Here is a 19,847-nt window from a genome sequence, read left to right as displayed (position 1 = left end):
TACTGTAGGTACTTAGTACATATTTGATGATCAAATGAAAGAATAAATGGTTGGATGGGTGGATGGATGGATGGCAATGGGTTCTTGAAAGATGCAACAGGAATGAAAAAGATGAAAAACTAGAATAATCTTTTTTCATCCTGACTAATTAGAGTCCCAATGCAGTATGTCTATATGAAGTATGAATACCTTGTTAAAAGCTATTTTGTGTGTATTAAGTAAGAGAAGACTCATTTTTCAGAGTTTTTAAATATAGGTTCCAAAGACCCCTTGAAAAATAAAGAAACCATAAGAATCATAAGAGATCAATACAACAGTGTAGCAAAAACAATCCAAAATAAACTCAAAATTTCATTTTAAATTTTTAAATTTAAAGGATCAGAAGAGAGATCTTAATATATTGCTTTCAGAATTTTAGTTTTTAAAAAGCAAGAAAAATACTTTTTTTTGTGTGTGTGAGAGAGAGAGCACATGCCAGCAAGGGGAGAGGCAAAGAGAGCGAGTGAGAGAGAGAGAGAGAGGATTTCAAGCAGGTTTCATGCTCAGTGCATAAGGAGCCCGACATGGGGCTCAATCCAACGACCCTGTGATCATGACCCCAGCCAAAATCAAGAGTCAGACACTTGACCGACTGAGCCACCCAGGTGCCCCAAGAAAAAAGACCTTTCTACATAAAAAAGTCTTGCAATGGTAAACTGAAGTATAATATTTTAAATAAAACATAAAGAGCACCCACACTATTAAGAATGATAGATGAAAGATTAATTATAAAAAGACAGATGAATGGATAAAGATGTGGTGTGTGTGTACATATATGCAATGGAATATTATGCAGCCATCAAAAAGAATGAAATCTTGCCATTTGCAACAACATGGATGGAACTGGAGGGTATTATGCTGAGCGAAATAAGTCAATCAGAGAAAGACATGTATCATATGACCTCACTGATATGAGGAATTCTTAATCTTAGGAAACAAGCTGAGGGTTGCTGGAGTGGTGGGGGGTGGGAAAGATGGGGTGGCTGGGTGATAGACATTGCAGAGGGTATGTGCTATGAAGTGTACAAGACTGTTGAATCACAGATCTGTACCTCCGAAGCAAATAATACATTATATGTTAAAAAAAAAAAAGAAAAAGAAGAAGATAGTAGGAGGGGAAGAATGAAGGGGGGGAAATCAGAGGGGGAGATGAACCATGACAGACTATGGACTCTGAGAAACAAACTGAGGGTTCTAGAGGGGAGGGGGGTGGGAGAATGGGTTAGCCTGGTGATGGGTATTAAAGAGGGCACGTTCTGCCTGGAGCACTGGGTGTTATACGCAAACAATGAATCATGAAACACTACATCAAAAACTGATGTAATGTATGGTGATTAACATAACATAATAAAAAAATACAATTAAAAAAAGTATATTATCTGAATATCAAGGAACTTACTAGAATCATATGTAAAAGGATATATATACATATCATACACTACTAAAATAAAATTGTATACTTATAATATATATCATACACTATTAAAACGTATGTCAAAAATAGTAAAAAAAAATTTTATCATACTGCAATGTTGTATTTCAAATATTTGAAATAAATGAGTCACTCACCAGAACTACACTCATGTTTTAAAAGTAACTTACTGATTATATGCTGATATTGTAATGAAAATTATTATCAGACAAGTTTTCCATCTCAAGGAGTTTCCCAAAAATATGTTTCAAAGTATGATCCTTATCTTCCTCCTTCCTGATTCAGTCATCTCTACCAATCCACATTGCCTCTTTTAATACTTGGTTTAAAATCAGCCTATTGTGAACCTATCTTTAACTTCATTACACTCTTTTTTCTAAGGTACCCCAAATATATCCACGATCAACTTCTACTACAATGGTAATTTTGTCTCTCAAAAACTTTCTACTTTAAAATAATGTAATTAATTTAATTTAACTTAATTTAATCTAACTTAATTTAATGTTTTCACTTCTCAACTAGACTGGAAGTCCACAGTGGACTATCACCAGGTCTACCATTTATAATGTATCCTCCTACTCTGCACTTATTACTTATTATAATGCCTTTTACAAAGTAAGGGTTCAATAAATTTTTCAATTTACCATAGGAAAAAGATTCATAATTTCACAGATGATGGAGCAAATTACCTACTTTATAAGCTTGTTTTATCTAAATATTTATGTTTAGTATCTACAGACACAACTTGAAACTGATTCTGTTTGAATGCAGACAAAAACCAAATATTTGGTGCTTCCGAGAAATGAATGGCAGCGTGTTCTCAAGCATTAATGTTCGCTGCCAAAAGGGAAATGAGAAAAAGACAACTGAAATTCAAGTTTACACAAACAGATTTTGCATGATAAAAACTGCCTTCTCCATTCAGTTCAGATTCACCTCACCATTTAATTCCTTCTAAGAACCACAGACAACACCAGCAGAGGACTCTGAGCTACAAGAACTTGCCCAATGTGGAATTCAGAACTTTTTTTTGGAAGGTAGGACTCAGCTGGCTTATTTCATTGGAAGAAGAAGAGTAGCCCTGGCTTTTCTATCCATAACCATACGTGACACCCTAATATTCTAAGTAGCACCAAATTCCATCATTACTTTTGCAGCTGCATCGTCATTGGAGCAAAGTGTTTCTTGCCAACAGTCAAGAACATCAATGCACACGAGCCCTGGTCTTATCTCCTTCCAGTGGAACTACACAGTTTGTCAGCCTCCGCCAACCAGTGTCATTTTAGGGGAAACTAAAGCCAAAAAGACAGGGCAGATCTCAGGCCTTCGAAAGATGCCAAGCAACTAAAAATAAGTTCTAAACTTGTCTATTAGTAAACAGCTAACTGGGGGGATGCAAAATGTTGTAGGTTAAAGAGAACTCATTCATCTAAACTATGACTCTAAGAAAGCTCTAAAAAAAATAAGGAAGTGGGGGGTGATAAAAACAAAAGAAAAAATGCACATGTTATAAAGCTCAAATTCAATACATCTTAGATCAACCTCACCAAGTCTGGTTTTCACGTTAGGTCTCCGGCTACAGGAATAGTGATATTGAAACTACTTTGGTATTTGTTGTGAAGCTGTAGTCAAGGGTGCTGCAACCATAACACATAACGTCCCCTCTAAGGTCTCGTGGCAGAAGGTTCTCGTCATCCCTGAGTAATCACCATACACTTCCTCCTTTCTGCTAAGTACAACTATGTCAACTGTTTCTTGCCCTAACTTTTGGGAAGCCCACAGTAAATTTCTTACTCATTCACAAAATTCTGCTAAGTTCCTATGGTTATCATATTACTACATCCTCTTTTCCAAGATCTTAACTTTTCTTTTTATATGTTATTGTCTTTCTACAATGTTATTATGTTCAGTGCAGCCCAATACTTTTTGGAAAGAGGCAGAATTGAAACAAATTAAATGGGATATTAAACCTCTGATTTTTTTGTTGAGAATCAGAGGGCTAAAATCTATAATCAACTCTTTTTTATTTCATAATTATATTGATTGGAGAGAAAGAGAGGGACAGACAGAGAGGCAAAAACACACTGACTCATTTTTTTTCTCTCTAAAGTAACACTTTCCACTCTGTTAGTATCTCTCCAATTTCTCTGCTGAGTAGGGGAAGGAAGAGATAGGAGGGAAGGGAAAGGATATGATGGAAGGGAAGGAAACATAGCAATTTCATTGTCACACACTGCACTACATCAATGGCTTTTCTCCATCTGTAGAACACTCTGGATTTTGGAAGGTGTTCATGATGTCATAATTAAATATATATTATAAATAGTGGCATAATCAAATGATTGGCAGAGAATTCTGACTTGCCCAACTAACACAATTAAGGCACAATTTTTTATTTGAAGTGTCTTCTACTTGTGACTAATGATATCATGTTTACACAGTACATTTATATAGTACTTGAACTTTCCAATGGACACCATCTTAACTTTCCAGATTTCAAAACTCTTTCCAGATTTCACTCAATCTACATGCACCTGCTAAGTGCCTACCACAAGTGAACACTGAGTCTGTATAGTGATAATGAGAAGGGCTCCCATGTAGTCCACACACATCTCTACAGATGCACCTTAGTGCTCCACCATGGCTGAATACTGGAATCACCAAAGGGTTTTAAAAAAAAAAAAAAAAAAAAAAAATCCCTTCTGGGCTCTAACTGAAGAGAGTCTAATTTACTTGTGGTTTGTGATAAGTTCAGGGTTACTTTTTTAGAAATTCCCCAGAGTATTCTAATGTGCAGCCAGAATTAAGAACCTCTGATCTAATGTCTTTTTTTTTTAAAGATTTTATTTATTTATCTGAGAAAGAGTGAGAGAGAGAAAGCATGAGAAGGGGGAGGGTCAGAGGGAGAAGCAGACTCCCCACTGAGAGGGGAGCCTGCCAGGGGACTCGATCCCAGGACTCCGGGATCATGAGCTGAGCCGAAGGCAGACGCTTAACAAACCAAGCCACTCAGGCACCCACCTCTGATCTAATCTAATTTAGAAACCTTTCCATGTCATTGGAATGCTCTTTTCCTTAACTATTTTGCCAGTCAGTCCTCTACTGAAAGGGTTTGGGGGTGACTAGGACAATCTTTTAAACTATAAAATACAGTTTCTCGGATGGTACAGCTTATAGCCAGAGAGAACTGAGATGAATTCCAAGTCCTATCTTGTTTCTTCATCTGTAAAATAGGGATGAAAATATCTAACCCATGGAGCCATTGTGAGGATTCAGTGGCACATAAGAAGTACTGAGTAAATTATAGGTACTACTGTTGTTAAGTTGATATTAGCCATTTCCCATGTTAGTAGGATTTTGTTCACCCAGGTTACTTTCTCCTTGATTTCAAGGAGAGCTCCCTCAGCAAACTGAGAGTTGAAACATTTTGATACAGAAACCAGAAAGGAGAAGGGAAAAGAAAAAAGGAAGGAAAGAAGGTGTTACATTGAACTTTGGTGGGAGGAGGTTCTGGAAAGAAGTCAAATGGGAAGCTATGTAATGAGGGAGGAAGACTTATGGATTGGAGTAAATCAGAAGTGAACTGAAGGTCTAGTTCTACAACTAATAAACTGCATACACCAGCAGTTTACTGTCCTGGAGCTCAGTTTCCATCTCCATAAAATGTAAATAATAATGCCTGCCCAGTTGGGTTTTCATTCATTCCTTTTATAGATATTTATTGGGTCCCCACTATGATATTTATAATATAATGTTATTTGGCAGCTTTGAGCATTCAGAAGGTAGCAGGTGCCTGGACAGAGAGGGTAGTAGGAGAGACAGGAGAAAGAAAGTGAGAAGTGCCCAAAACAAACTCTCCTCCTCATAGTTTCTCCTTTCCACTGCCATGTCGCTCTTCTTGAACACCTATCATATCCTAATGCATATAAAATGTCTGGTACAAAGTACGTGCTACACAGATATTAGTTATTATTCTTTTATCACATCATGAGTCAGGGACCGAGTGAGGTTATCTGCCAACCAACCCTCTATTCTTTCTTTATGTCACTCTGCATCAATGAATGCAACATACAGGTCAAGCAATGGGACTTTGGCCTCAATTCCCAGCCCTAACGCCTCCTAGTTTTGCAACTCTGGGTAAGTTATATGGCCTCTCTGGCCCTCCATTTCTCCCATCTGAAAAATGGGGGTGATGACGGTACTTACATAGTGGAGTTTAATCAAAATTAAAGGTACTATCACATGTAGAACACTTCATATACTGCATAGCCCATAGTATTCAATTATCAGTAACCAACTGTTAATAGCTACTCACTGTACTCCTATCCCTTTATCCATAGAAGAAAACTTAAGTACAAATTACCAGCTTTGTTAGTCACAGTTTATAAACCTCACTTGGGAACTGTCCCTTTAATCATCCCTCACAAAACACACAGCCTTAAAACTTTATATTAAATCACACAAACAACAAATCATATCCATAAGTGTGCACTATTGTTCTTGAATAAATAGTTGAATACCAACAACCTCAAAATGTACTTCTTTTATAGCTCAAAATTTTAAGATATTTTTAAAAATTTGCAGTCATTTCTAGTTAAGAAAACTTCTATCCTCACATTATACTAGAAAGTATTTCTACCTATTGTTAATTCTTAAGTCCTTGATAGTTGAAATTTAATAATACTATTTAAAATCATGGAGGTAAAGCAAAATGTGCCAATCTATTCTAACATGACTCAAGAAGGACGTAATGGTAATATTAAAAATATAAAAGTAAAAGAGAATGTATTAATGTTAATAAACAAATATTTTTCATTTATGGAAAAGAATAAAAGGAATGAAAGGAAGGGGTTAATAAAAAATAATAAAAGTAAAGGACACTTCGCATTCAAAATTTACTGAGATGGATTATGGGTCACACTAGAATCTAAAGACTAGAGCCCAAATTACCAATCTAATTTGTTATTTTGGTCATATACAAGGTTTATATTTTTTCGCTAAGCTGACATGTTTATATCAAAAGAGATTCATCTTAGAGTTTCATTACTACTTTTCATAAAATCTATAGTAGGTGATCTCCAATATGACCTCTGTCAATTCCTTCCCACTCTCTATATGCCCGTTCTCCCATCAAGAGATGGCATTTATCTCCTCCCCCCTTGAATCTGGCCTAGTCCTGCTACTGCTTGGCAATAGGATACGGTAGAAGTGATATTCTTGGACATCTGAGTCCAATCCTTTAAAAAATGGGGACTTTGTTTCCTTCATCTTGTAATACTTGCTCTTGGAAAGCTCTCTCTTGGAACCCAGTCATCATACCGTGAGAAGCTATGCCACATGAGGAGGACACATGGAGGAGAACCAAGTTATTCCACTGAACAGCTCTAGCTGAGCTCCAGAATCAACAACCAGCTCTATGCCTACAGCATCAGACAACATCACATGGGGCAGAGAAACCTCCCAGCCAAGCCATCAGTCCACAGAATTGTGAACGGTAATAAAATTGCTGTTGTTTAAGCCACTAAGTTTTGCGCTGTTTCGTCATGAATCAAAACTTGCTTATTGTTTATTTAACATGTCACTCTAAGGCCAACATGTGTCAATGTCTCTGTGGTCCAGAGCCCAGACCAATGAACCCAAGGTAGCAGTTCTGGATTCATAAATAGCTGCTTACAAAATGCTCTGCACAATCTGGGTTTTGTGAAAAAATTCTCTCCTGCTTAGTCTACGCTTACCAAAGTGTGGTACGTGGCTCACACCTGAAGTCCATACTGGGCTGCATTTGGTATATTTTTTTACCCCACTTCCCCATTCAGTGCGTTACTAAGTCATGAGAAATTGACCTCTGCGTTTTACCACTTGGGTGTGCCAGGTTTGTCTCCCAGGTATGAGTAACCATGTATTTCATTTTCTAGAATATAAAGCAGACGTGGGACTGCACTGAAATAACTATTAGCATACCCATGACTAGAATCTTGAGCTGCTATCTTGCCCAGACCTCTCAGGATTAGCACGATGTGTGGCCCAGACGGACTTTTCTAACCAGAAGTAATCACTTCTCTAATACAATTAACAACAATAAAAAAAACTACATTCACTTCCTCTCACCACATCACTGGTTTATAAGAGAACAGAACGGGTTTAGAGGAAGAACATGTCTTTGAATTATGACAAATTCTGACTAATTGTGAAAAGTGCAGAAGGGGGAACACAGCAAGTCTGAGGCAATGCAGTGGTTAAATGCTCATGCTCAGGAGTCAGAACTACACGTGAACCCTGGCTCGAACTACTTAGCTGTGTCACTTCGAGCAAATTCATTTGACCTCTCTAAACTACTCTTAGAATCCTGGCACCTGAGGATGAAAATGATTGCGGTAGTGTACACTGATAATCTCCAAATCCCATTTCAACCTTAGACTCCTTCCCACATCAATTAGGCTTTCTCATGCGTCAAAGGCATTTAATCATCCCAACATTGCGATATGGTAGGAACGATTAGCTCCTAACGGGCAAGAGAACTGGCCAGCAGAAAGTGAAATTACTTGCCCAAGGTCACACAACGAGTATATAGCTTCCATGTCTACCTGACTTAAGGTCCACTCCTGGTGTTTTCATTTTAACAAGGAACCCTCAGGATCCCCCAAGATAGCAACTGGATATGTGTTATTCCTGAATGCTTTCTCCTTCCAACTCCTAAATTCCATTCTGACTCCAAGAGAGCTATCTCTGGCTAAAGAAGTCAGTAACATTTTTTTTTTTGAGCATTTGTTTTTTTTACAAATAATAGTGTTGAAATAAAATTGAATCACTAAGGTGTATGGAAATTAAAAAATGAAGGTTCTCCCCACCCTGAATGTCACTGCTAAGAAAGTATCGTTGTCAGCAGTTTCTTGCATATCTTCCAGACTTTTTTCCATGCATTTATGATCACACACACACACACACACACACACACCCACCATAAAAACGGTTAAAGATTTTTTTGTTTTTATTTTAGAAAAATAAAATCATACTTAACAGAGTGTTCTGCCACCTGCTTTTCTCAATTAATGTATCTTAGATAAATTTTCATGTTAATATACATGGATTTTCCAATTCTTTTCATGACTACATAGCATCTCATTCTACATATTTTTTTTAAATTACATCAATTGAAACACATTTAGATTTAATACAGTTTTCACTATTATGAACAACACTTCAGTGTCCAACTTTGCACATACCTATCTTTGCACACTGGTGCTAGGATTTCAGTGGAATACAATCCTAAAAAGTAGAATGGCTGATAGGAACCTTCTAAATTTTTACAGATACTGCCAAATTTCTGTGCAAAATTAATGAACCAATTTATAAGTTACCAATTCTTATGAAGGACTGTTTTATCACAAGTAAATTTTTAATTCAGATTTTAAGGAATAAGAATAAATCTTTTCAAATAATAGAAATGTATATATTATCTAAACTTAATCAAATGACTTCTCTCTTTAAGTTCCTATAAGTCTGCCTAAGGAATATTTTTTCCTAAGTAATTGATTATTGTGCTTAGGTTAAACAATTATATGACTTTTTCAATTTGGGAAAAAATACATTAAGAAGAGTGTTGGAAAAGTTTATAACTGATCTACAAGAGTAGGAAAGAAACTTAGCAAATCTAAGTCATCATTTATCATTTCTCAAAGAGAGAAAATATATGATAGTAGTTAATAACTCAGGTTCTAGAGTGACCAATTCAACCATTCATCCAGCGAGTATTTGTTGAGCATCTACTGTGTGCCAGGTTCTGTTCTGGTATCAAGTATGTGGGTGAACAAGACAAAGAAGACCCCTCTGCTCTCATGCAATTTATGTTAGGGTGATGGAGATAAAAATAAATTACTTAACAGAATAATTTCAAAAAGTGATAACCAAATAGACTATCACGACCAATCTCTGGGGAGGAGGGCCAGGGTGCCTGTGGCTAAGGGTCTCAGAGGAGGGGACGCATGGGATGATTCCTAAAGAATAAGAATGAGCTAGCCAGGGGAAGTTCTGGGGCAGAGAAAGGGCAAAATTCCTAATGTGGGAAGAAGCCTGGCCTGGTCAGGGAATGGAAAGACCAGTGGGCTAAACTGTGGCACACAATGTTACAGGAGCGGATTGGGTAAGGCAATCAGGTAGGGCTTTTAGGCCATTAGGAGACATAGGCTTTCTATTCCAGGCCATTAGAACTGTCATAAGCATGAGAGGGGCATACTCTACTTTATATTTTAAAAGACCATTCTGGCTAATATACCCTCACCACGTATTAACTGTATGTCCTTGGATAAGCTACATTACCTTCCTTAGCTTCCATTTCCTCATTTGTAAAGTTAAGATAATAACAATATGTATTACATGTATTAATATGAGGATGAAATGAGGTAATGAATGGAAAGCATTTTGCACACTGCCTAGCACATAATAACTGTTCACTAAATGTTTTTAACTAAATCACTTTTACATCATTAAGATCGTATTGAATAGAAGTGAGCATAATTCACTATCCCCAATTACGTAGCATAATAACTAAAAATATCCTTTAAAATTACTCTTGATTCAAATTCTCTAATACTGAGAGGCCAGATTTGTCCATATTGAATCAACATGGCACTTTTATCTGATCCTATAATACAGCCCTGAGCTATTTAAGTGTATGCGCACACTCCTTACTCTCACACACACTAGATTATCCATCTTTGTGTTGCCCCCAGAGCCCAAAACACTCAATACATCATCTATAAGGTAAGCAAGCAGGTAGGTAGATAAGTGGATGAATGAGCTAACAGATACACAGAGGATAAAAATCATGGGGGCAAGAGAAGAGTGTTTCAAACTGAAACACTTAGAAGAGTAAAGTTTTTATGAGTATATAAAATGTATAACTGATCATATCTTGCCAAGTTTATTATTCTATCCATGTACTCACAGAGTATTGGACACCATGTTGAAATTCTATAAGAAGACACTGCTCTAGGGCGCCTGGGTGGCTCAGATGGTTAAGACACTGCTCTATTGTAAGGATTACTGCCTTCCAATCTTCTTCATCTCTACTGAAAATATTTAGCAACACTCTGAGAAACAGGAAAGAAGTACTTCTGATAATAACCAAAGGAATGAAGAATTATGAACAACAGAACCAAAATTGTGAAACCCACTGTGTGTCTCATTTAGTCAGGTCTCTCTGTGATGTGACCTAGGACATCAGGAAAGTTTATATAGGTAGAATTCCAATGTCTAGGCTTTGAAACAAAGATCCACAATAGTTGTGGAAGCATTTTTTCAGTAATTTTGTATCTAAATATGTGAACTGTTTCTACACACTTGAGAGCAGGTAATGGATGAAAAGTGACCCTATACCCAAATACCCAGCACAGAGAAGTTTGAGAAGTTACTGACTTAATAAAATAAAATTAGTGAAAGAACAACTAGGAGCAGAAAATAATACCCTTTAATGGAGACTGTTCTGTGATATAAAAAGTACTTTTCTCTGCGTTGTCTTATTTTGATCTTTACAACAACTCTCTAAGAAAGCACAGAAGAGTGTCAATAATAAAGATTTAAAAGAGAAAGAAAGAGGGCGCCTGGGTGGCTCAGTTGGTTAAGCGACTGCCTTCGGCTCAGGTCATGATCCTGGAGTCCCGGGATCGAGTCCCACGTCGGGCTCCCTGCTCAGCGGGGAGTCTGCTTCTCCCTCTGACCCTCCCCCCTCATGCGCTCTCTCTCTCTCATTCTCTCTCTCTCAAATAAATAAATAAAATCTTTAAAAAAAAAAAAAAAAGAGTTCAAAAAAAAAAAAAAAAGAGAAAGAAAGAAAACATGGCCAATTATGTCTGCGGTTTACACACATAAAAGCCGACACACTGAGCAGATGATTTGCCCCACGTCTCTCAATCAGTAAGTGGCACGGCTGTAATTCTAACCGAGGCCTTCTTAGTGTACTTTCTGCCACCCCCCACTAATTCAGCATGCCACAAATAGTGCCATTCGTTAAAACAGAAGGTATTTCTATTTAAAAAGGGACAGAGGAGTGAACTGTATACAAGTTGTAAGTAGCATTATTATCACTTCTCCTTGAATACTATAAATCCTTTCAAGCAGGACAATTATCCCTATTTGTAAGCATCATTCCTCACTAATCATTAAAATACTACATATTCCCTAGCTCCAAATAATAACAATAGTAGCAGTAACAAATAATAGCGATGACAGAGCTTTCATCTCTTGAATACATACGCACCAGACTCTGTCCTGCATTCTCCACATTCACTGACTTCATTCTCACAACAACCTTATGAGGCAGATATTGTTATCACCATCATCATTGTCATCATTACAGAAATGGACAAAACCGAGGCATAAAGAGGTTAAGTATCTTGTCCATGACCATTTGGCTAGTAAATTGGTTCAGTGACTCTTAACTGCAACATGCTTATGTTTATGCTACCTCTTCAAATAGAAGCCTCTTTATCCCAGTCCTCTCCTCTTTCAGATTTAACCAATGATAAAGGAAGAATCTCGAATTTAGATTAACATTTTAAACCCTTTCCATGCATTTCTAAACAATACCAATTTTGCTGACCAATCACTACACTTCATCTTCAAAGTGCCTAACTGAGAACCTGGCACAGCATACGCAGGTGACAATTACTGAGAGTCCACTCTGTGTCTGGTGTCATGCTAAGTGCTTTTCCCTACATAAGCACTCTATAAATGTTAACACTGTTCTTTCTTTCTTCTAACGAATAGACTCCATTAGGAGATCTATCTGGATCTTTGAAAATTAAGCTGGGCAATGAACAAAATTTCTTTTCATGGAAGCAAAGCAAAAGCTTTTCATGTGGGTTCCAAGGGACTACTATTGCTCTGACTCTTGATGACACCCAGATGCACACAAGAAAGTATGGAAGAAAAGTATCAATGAGAAGACGGAGGTCATAAGCTGGACTCCTCATCTACAGAGGTATTTCCTCTCCAGAAACAAGTAAACTTAAAGCACAAATAAATTAGAAGTTTATCTATCTATCTATATATACACACACACACAATTTTCCAAATTAACTCTGCAAAGTATAAATAAGTTCTCTCCCTGAGTCCCTTTAAATATTATGTTTCTTTAACCAGAGTTTAAATAAAAAGTTGAAACAAACAAAATACATAAATAAATATTATATTTTCTCGACATTTTTAAAGAAAAAAATAATTTATTAAAAAAAAGCTATATTCAAGTATAACTTTGCAGAAATCCACATACTATGCAAAACAAAGTACACCAGCCTCCCTTACTAAAATGACAACTAAGGCAGAGATCTGGGTTTCATTGTACATTTCAGAACCAACAAGAATGATATCGATTTTCAGATTATCTGCTCTTTTATATTACTCATACCTCCTTTCTCCTCTATTAGTGAACAGAGCTAAACTGTCTGCATTTGCTTGATTCCACTGGGAGGCCTGAATCACCACTTGGAAATATCAATCATTCCTTTAAGATTAGTCTCTACTAAAAGCCTACAGTGAAATGATAATGCACTAACCTGTCTCCAGTTAATGGCAAAATAATGGTTGCTTGAGTAGAAAACACAATGAAAGATAATCTCATTTGAGGGCTGCAATATAAGAAAAGAGGCAGTTAAACATTTTTAAAAGAAATATTGATACAATACAGATACATAGCTATGGAGTCTCAGTTAAAATCAGACTCTGATGGTCCAGGCTTCTTTTAAATGGAACTCCCTACATAGATACACTAACTCTGCTTAACATTACTGCATAAGCCATCTTGGATTTAGTCAGTGCTTCTCAGCACTCAATCCTCCATGACCCACAAGGCCATTTAGGGAAGAGACTACCTAGAAAGATGAATTCTAGGCCAATGTAAAATCCTTTCGTAGAAAATACTTCTCCCTTTACCTATTTTCCCTGTTCTACCTCATCTCCTTAAAGGAGGCCAGACCCTTCTGAGCAATTGTCATTAGCAATATTTTGGGCTGGAGAGCAGTCAGTTTGATTTAATTACCACAATTATGAGACAAAAGTGATCCGGAAGTAAGAGTATCATGGACAATGTGAAAGAGACTAACAAATCCGTTTTGATTAGACATTTCCAATTGTCCTAATCTCAAACATCATACTTCCCACTGGCAACACCTGCCCCAGTCGGCTACATCTTTTGAGCCTTAGGCATTTATCTCACAGAATGGTTCTTGTCTCCAAGACACTCTACACAACTACGACTAAGATCTGAAACTGAAGACAGGAAACTAAGATCTATAAACTGAAGATCAGAATGATCTCAAAGGTTTATCCATATTTGAAGATATTCTCTCCAGTAGTCAGCCTTTATTCGCTTTCTACAATGTATTATGAGTTAGTAACTAAGCAACTAAATTTGAGCCAGAGAACTGTGTTATCAGAGAATTCCAACTTGCAAACCAGACCAAATCAATAAAAGCCCCACTTCTTCAAAATGGTGTATTGAAATGATCTACTACTTTCGATCAAAATCTATGTGATGCTCTCTGCACACTCTCGGATTAAATCAGAAAATTTATAAACAACTGTCCCTACTGCATTTAACATTTAAAGATAGAGGGACTTATTTATTTTTCTTTCCTAAACAGTTTTACTTCAGACCTTGTCCAGAAATGAGTGTTATACTTGGCTTCTTAAGCAGGAGACTGATGATTGAACATGGACAAGCATACATTTTTATAGGGATAAGTTTACTGCTGCCAATAACTGAAAGCAAGGATTGCCTAGGCCTCTACAGATTGTTTGAAGTTACTTGCAACATGACTTTCAAAATGTTTTGATCATACAAGCCTGTTTTACAGAAAACATTTGGGCTAACAAGACTGAAAGAAGCAATATTTAATGATACAGCTCCTTTTTGTGTCCTTTCCATTATCTTGATAAACTTGCATTTGCTCATTGCATTTTTTTCTTTAAAAAAAAAAAAAGAAGAAGAAGAAGAAAAAAAGGCTCAAAAGCCTGGTGTTCTGGGGTTATTTTTAAATAGAGATGCCACTAATTCCTAGTTACCTCTAAATAAGAGAGTAAGCTGGATTTCACAGCAGTTATGCTTTTTATAGGAGAAAAAACCAGTCTTTCCTAGTAAGGCTTATTGCATATATAGAACAGTTAAATTTTAAACCAGCCACACACCCACACATTGGGTAAACACAAGTCGTCTCTTTAAACACACACAAGTGCCTTTTCTGGTAGTGGGTTATTAACACATGTTCATTGGAAGTTTACCAACACTTTTTTTTTTAAATGAGGACCTCTACAATGCTAAGAATTGTGTGGAAAGAAAAATACATTATGGATACTATTAGCATAAAATTTGTTTTATGTGATAAATTATGAGAAAGCGCAACTAAAATTCAAAACAGATGAAAAATCAGAAAGGAAAAGACATTTGTAATAGTATTTGAAGATGCTTCCCAAGGGCCTGAGCCAAGTTTCTGGGATCCAGATGAAATAAGCCCTGAACAACTGAAGGGCTGTCCTAATAACTACATGTGTGTAATAATGGTCTTGAGGCACTTAAAAATCAACATTTCATGAGAGGCTTTCCCTGCGAAAGGTTTCAAAAAAGGAATATCTTACACTTCAGTCTACTTCCCTCCACCTCAAACTCCCCTGCCTGTAAAAGTAAAGTAGGAAAAATACCTCACAAATCTCTCGGTAAGTTGCTGGACAAAATTGTAAATTTCAATCCAATTATTTGCCACACTCCCAGACCTGTAAAATGAAATTGAACTGATGAGAAACAAACAAACCAAAAACAAAACATTTACGTGGGGGGTAACCCGGCCTCTACTTCAAGCAAAGTAATAGTATCGGCAGCTGAAACTTAGGCACTAAAAGAATCAGGGAAGCCAACCCATCTTCAGGGACCACCTGCCCAATTGTTTGGAGTAGGATCCCGCCTCTTCAAAATAAACACAACCCTCCTTCACAGGAAATGCAAACCACCTTGAGTACTTTGACCCTGGGGTTTTCCTGGCTACAACGAAAGCGCTGTGATCTGGATCAGACCCGGCAAACTTTAGCCAGTTGAGGGGGTGAAGCCAGAGGGGGCGAAGCCAGAGGGGGCCGAGAAACAGGGATGCAGACAGCTACTCCAAACAGACACTCTCCCATTTCCCAAGAGGCCCCAGGGCTGGCAAACAGTGACCACCCCACCTCCCAGAGAGCCCAGCAGCTCGGGGCTCCTCCGATCACCACCCAGCCAGCACAGATAAGAAAGCGCTTGCCCTTCGGACGGGCATAGCACAAAGCACCCGTCGTCGGCTTTCTAGCACCCCTCCCCAGGGCGCACACGCATCTCCGTCTCCCCAGCCACAGCTCATCCAATGCCACCCACCAGAAGACCCTGGACCTCCCTCCGGCACTCACTTGTCCAGGACGAAGTAGAGATCAAAGGCTCCTCTGCAGGAGGGCTGCTCCTGGGCGCTCACCGGCCCCCCAGGACCGCTGAGCACCAGCAGCCACAGCCCGGGGACCAGCCAGCTCCCGGGACTGCGGGCCCGAGAGAGCCCCGCCACCATCCTGCGGCCAGGGGCCTGCGGCTGCCTCCTGCTCGCAGCCCCCTCGGCTCGACTCAGTGGGGACGCTAAAGTGGTAGGAGTTACCAGGGACGCACCCCGGGGTAGGGAACAGCGAGCTGATGAGGGGGGCCGGCGCCCGGGGCAGCAGGACCCACTAACTGACAGAGAGAGGGAAAAAGGAAGGGAGGGAGGTCCTAGGAGGACAAAGGGAGACACCGCAACCGCCGCAGCTGCCGCCGGAACTCTTGACGAATCCCAGTGGAAGAGCGATCCAGTCCTCCCCCTCCGGATTCCGGAGAGTTCCTGCAGACAATGAGGGCCCACGGCGACAGCGCTCAAGAGAAGTTCCCCCTCGGCTTCTGGCCGAGCCTCTAGCACCGGCCGCGGAACCGGAGCGGCAGTCCCATTCCGCCCGGAGCGCTGAAGTCCCGCGGCTGCAGTGCGCGGCGGGGCAGGCGCCCCCGGGACGCGAGGACGGCCGCACAAACTTGGAGTGAAGATCCCCGTCCGCCGGTTCCCTTATCCCGCGGCCCACAACTCGCCTCGGCACTCCAAACTTTCTTCCTAGGGCTCCGCTCTGGCGCAGTGCAGCCGGGCGGTCCCCTTTAGGGGTGGAGGCTGAGCGGGCCCTGGGGTTAGTGGCTCCAGAGAAGCCGCTTCAGTCAAGGCCAAGAGCAAGATCTGGCCAGGTCTCTCTGTGTGTCAGTGTGCGTCTGAGGGCGGGGCCTGATCTGAAGCCGCACACGCACACTTGTGGGTTCGTGCGGAGTGGAACAAGACTAACGCTTGCCAGATTTCTGAAGGGGAAAAGGAGTTTAGAACAACAAATGTCCTCTAAAACTAAACAGACCCGTGTAGCCTGCAGGCCTGGCCTATTTCAGCCGCTGTGTGGAAAGGCACTCTGTGGCTGAGACCGGGACTAGCAATTCCCAGGGAGGCGGTGGCCTCCCCACTCCGCCCCACCCCCACTACCGCGGCGCTCGCGCCGCTGTACTTGCCTCGGGGCTACCTAAGTAAGGCGACTTCCTCTTTGTTTAAACCTACTTTGAAGCTTCGTCTCACAGAGCCAAAACGGGGCGGGGGAGGGGAAGGGTGGAGTCCTGACCCTTGGCAGAACTCTTTAGGACTGGAAAGTTGTACCTCAAAATATTCCATCCAACTGTCATCTACCCCAAATTCCAGATAATTAAAAATTTCATCTTGCAACAAGCTAGGCCGTCCTTGCCAAACTTGTGCTGGAGTTGGAGTTTGAGTTCATTCACATTCTCTGCTTACTCATTCTGCGTGCGTTCTGCCTCTCTCCTGCCCATCACCTCCACCTGTGACTTCGGCCTTCCCCCTGTTGAAACTGGCTTTCAGAACTTGCAGTCTCACTGACGGGAATATGATGTGTCCCCTCCTCCTTTATATTTTATCTAAGTCGATGCTTTATGAGAAAAAGTTCATATAGTGCTGAATCACATATTGCCTTTTAGCATCTCTTCTGTTTGTTGTCATGTGTATTGAACTTTTCATTTACATTATCTTCCGTGTACAACCAAATTTGTAAGCTCTTTGGGAATAGAAACCAGTCACTTTAACAAAGATTTACTGAGTACCAATTATCTATTAGGCACTGTTCAGAACAAGATGACAAGCCCCGGCTTTCATGAAGCTTGCAGTCTGGTTGAGGAGGAAAACCAGACCAAGATAAATAAGTAAATATCCATATTAGCAGGTGGTTTGCAAAGAGTTAAAATATGGTAATATGATAGAGAATGACTGACTAGGTGACTAACAAAAGGCAACCAGCTATTCCAAGAACCAAAAGAGGAAACGTTCCTAGCTTTTGCAGTTCACCATAGGGATTGGCTTAGCACATTTAAGAAAAAGGAAAGAAAAGCAGAATGACTAGAACTTTGTGGGTAAGATGAAGTAAGAAAGGCAGGCAGGGGCCAGATTATGTGGTGCTTTGTAGACTGTGACAAACAATTCGGATATTTTATATTAAGTGTGATGGGAGTCCATTAGAGGGTTTTAACCCATGCAGTGGGATAGAGGATGAAGTATTATGATCTCTGCTTTTCAAAGATCATTCTAGCTGATATGACACAATGGATTTGGAAGCAGCAAGAATGAAAGCAAGGAGACCAGTCAGGAAGCTATTATAATATCGGGGCACAATAAAATGGTACCTTGGACCATCACCCCTATAGCAGCTAAACTGAGGGATATGAATGGATGAAAGCTTTAATAAACTCAGACCCCCAGTTTGGAAATATCTGCCACTTGGTGACGGAAATTCCAGTACCATCCGCCTCTTACCTGATGGGGTAGAGAGGGTACTGATAGGACAAGTGGTTGGCTGACAGAATGGAAGATAACATACTTTTGTTAGAAATTTCAAATAATTGAGCTCTAGAAGAAAGTCTAAGGAAAGGGATGAATATATTCAAAGCATCCTAAATCTGTCCTCTTTGGCTTCATCTTTTCTTGAGGTTCCGAAATTTTAATTCCTCTGTAGCCATTGGTTCTCCGGGGATGTGCTATACCTCCTCTTCTTTCACATTTGGGCCCCACTGTGGACACACTAATCACTTTGCCTTCCCACAACAAAGCTGAAACAGGCTGACGTCTTCAGCAAACTTGTATCAGCAGCCTGTTAAAGTTTCTTGTCAAGGTTTTTATTATTTACTGTTGGTTAAAACTGGTCTCCATTTTCAACTTTACTTTTAATCAAGACAAATCAAGGATACAATATACCTTAGCAATTAATACCATATCAGTACATGACTGAATAAAATCTGGGGGGAAATCTGTCAGAAAGTAGTAACAACTAGTTTAAAAGGGGGACAGAAGATGAAGAAATATGAGGCAGGAGGCTCACCACGTACTCTAGTCTCATGATGAAGTATTCTAATTTCACATTTATTGGCTTTCTTTTCTCCTAGCTTCTTTTTGTTGTTGTTGTTTCAAGTATTTATTTAAATTCTAGTTAATTAACATATAGTGTAATATAGGTTTCAGGAGTAGAATTTAGTGATTCATCACTTACATATAACACCCAGTGCTCATCACAAGTGCCCTCCTTAATGCCCACCGCATTTAGCCCGTCCCCCACCCACCTCCCTCCATCAACCCCCAGTTTGTTCTCTGTAGTTAAGAGTCTCTTATGGTTTGCCTCACTCTCTTTTTTCTCTCCCCCTTCCCCTATATTAATCTGTTTTGTTTCCTAAATTCCAAATATGAGTGAAATCATATGGTATTTGTCTTTCTCTGACTGACTTATTTCTCTTAGTATAATATACCCTTGTTCCATCCATGTCCTTGCAAACGGCAAGATTTCATTCTTTTTGATGGCTGAGTAATATTCCATTCCATATATATTCCATATATACACACACACACACACCACATCTTCTTTATCCATTCATCAGTCGATAGACATTTGGGCCCCATTCCACAATTTGGCTACTTTTGATAATGCTGCTATAAACATCAGGATGCATGTGCCCCTTCGAATCAGTATTTTTGTATCCTTCGGGTAAATACCTAGTAGTGCAATTGCTGGGTTGTAGGATAGTTCTATTTTTAACTTTTTGAGGAACCTCCATACTGTTTTCCCAAGTGGGTGCACCAGTTTGCATTCCCACCTCCCTTGGCTTCTTGATTCATTGTCTGCTCATCTTCTCAGACCCTACAAACTGATCCAAGAACCCATCATGTCCTACACCTAAACTGAGGAAAATATCTTGAACTTAAAACTTGTTCTTCCTCAAAATTCCCAGGCCCTCCTGGTGTCTTCCTACTCAGTTCTTCCGTCC

General features: G+C 39.5%; 1 protein-coding gene across 4 annotated transcripts in view; it reads right to left on the bottom strand.

Moving 5' to 3' along the window:
* The window catches only part of ANTXR2 (ANTXR cell adhesion molecule 2), a 149,734-nt gene extending 132,765 nt beyond the window's left edge, over window positions 1–16,969 (bottom strand). For 3 of the 4 annotated variants that reach the window (XM_031041750.2, XM_081812265.1, XM_081812266.1), the window contains exons 1-3: window positions 15,893–16,969; window positions 15,164–15,235; window positions 13,024–13,095 (exon numbers count right to left, since the gene is read on the bottom strand). In XM_031041750.2, the coding sequence (XP_030897610.1) occupies window positions 13,024–13,095; window positions 15,164–15,235; window positions 15,893–16,044 (296 nt within the window). In that variant the 5' untranslated portion in view covers window positions 16,045–16,969. The remainder of the gene's footprint in view (window positions 1–13,023; window positions 13,096–15,163; window positions 15,236–15,892) is intronic. The other variant, XM_006745642.3, reaches the window with a different exon arrangement.
* Window positions 16,970–19,847: the final 2,878 nt, after the last annotated feature.

Source organism: Leptonychotes weddellii, chromosome 2 (assembly GCF_054177405.1).
Source record: "Leptonychotes weddellii isolate Sample4059 chromosome 2, ASM5417740v2, whole genome shotgun sequence".
In the NCBI taxonomy this organism is placed as follows: domain Eukaryota; kingdom Metazoa; phylum Chordata; class Mammalia; order Carnivora; family Phocidae; genus Leptonychotes; species Leptonychotes weddellii.
This window is presented reverse-complemented; position numbering and strand designations above follow the sequence as displayed.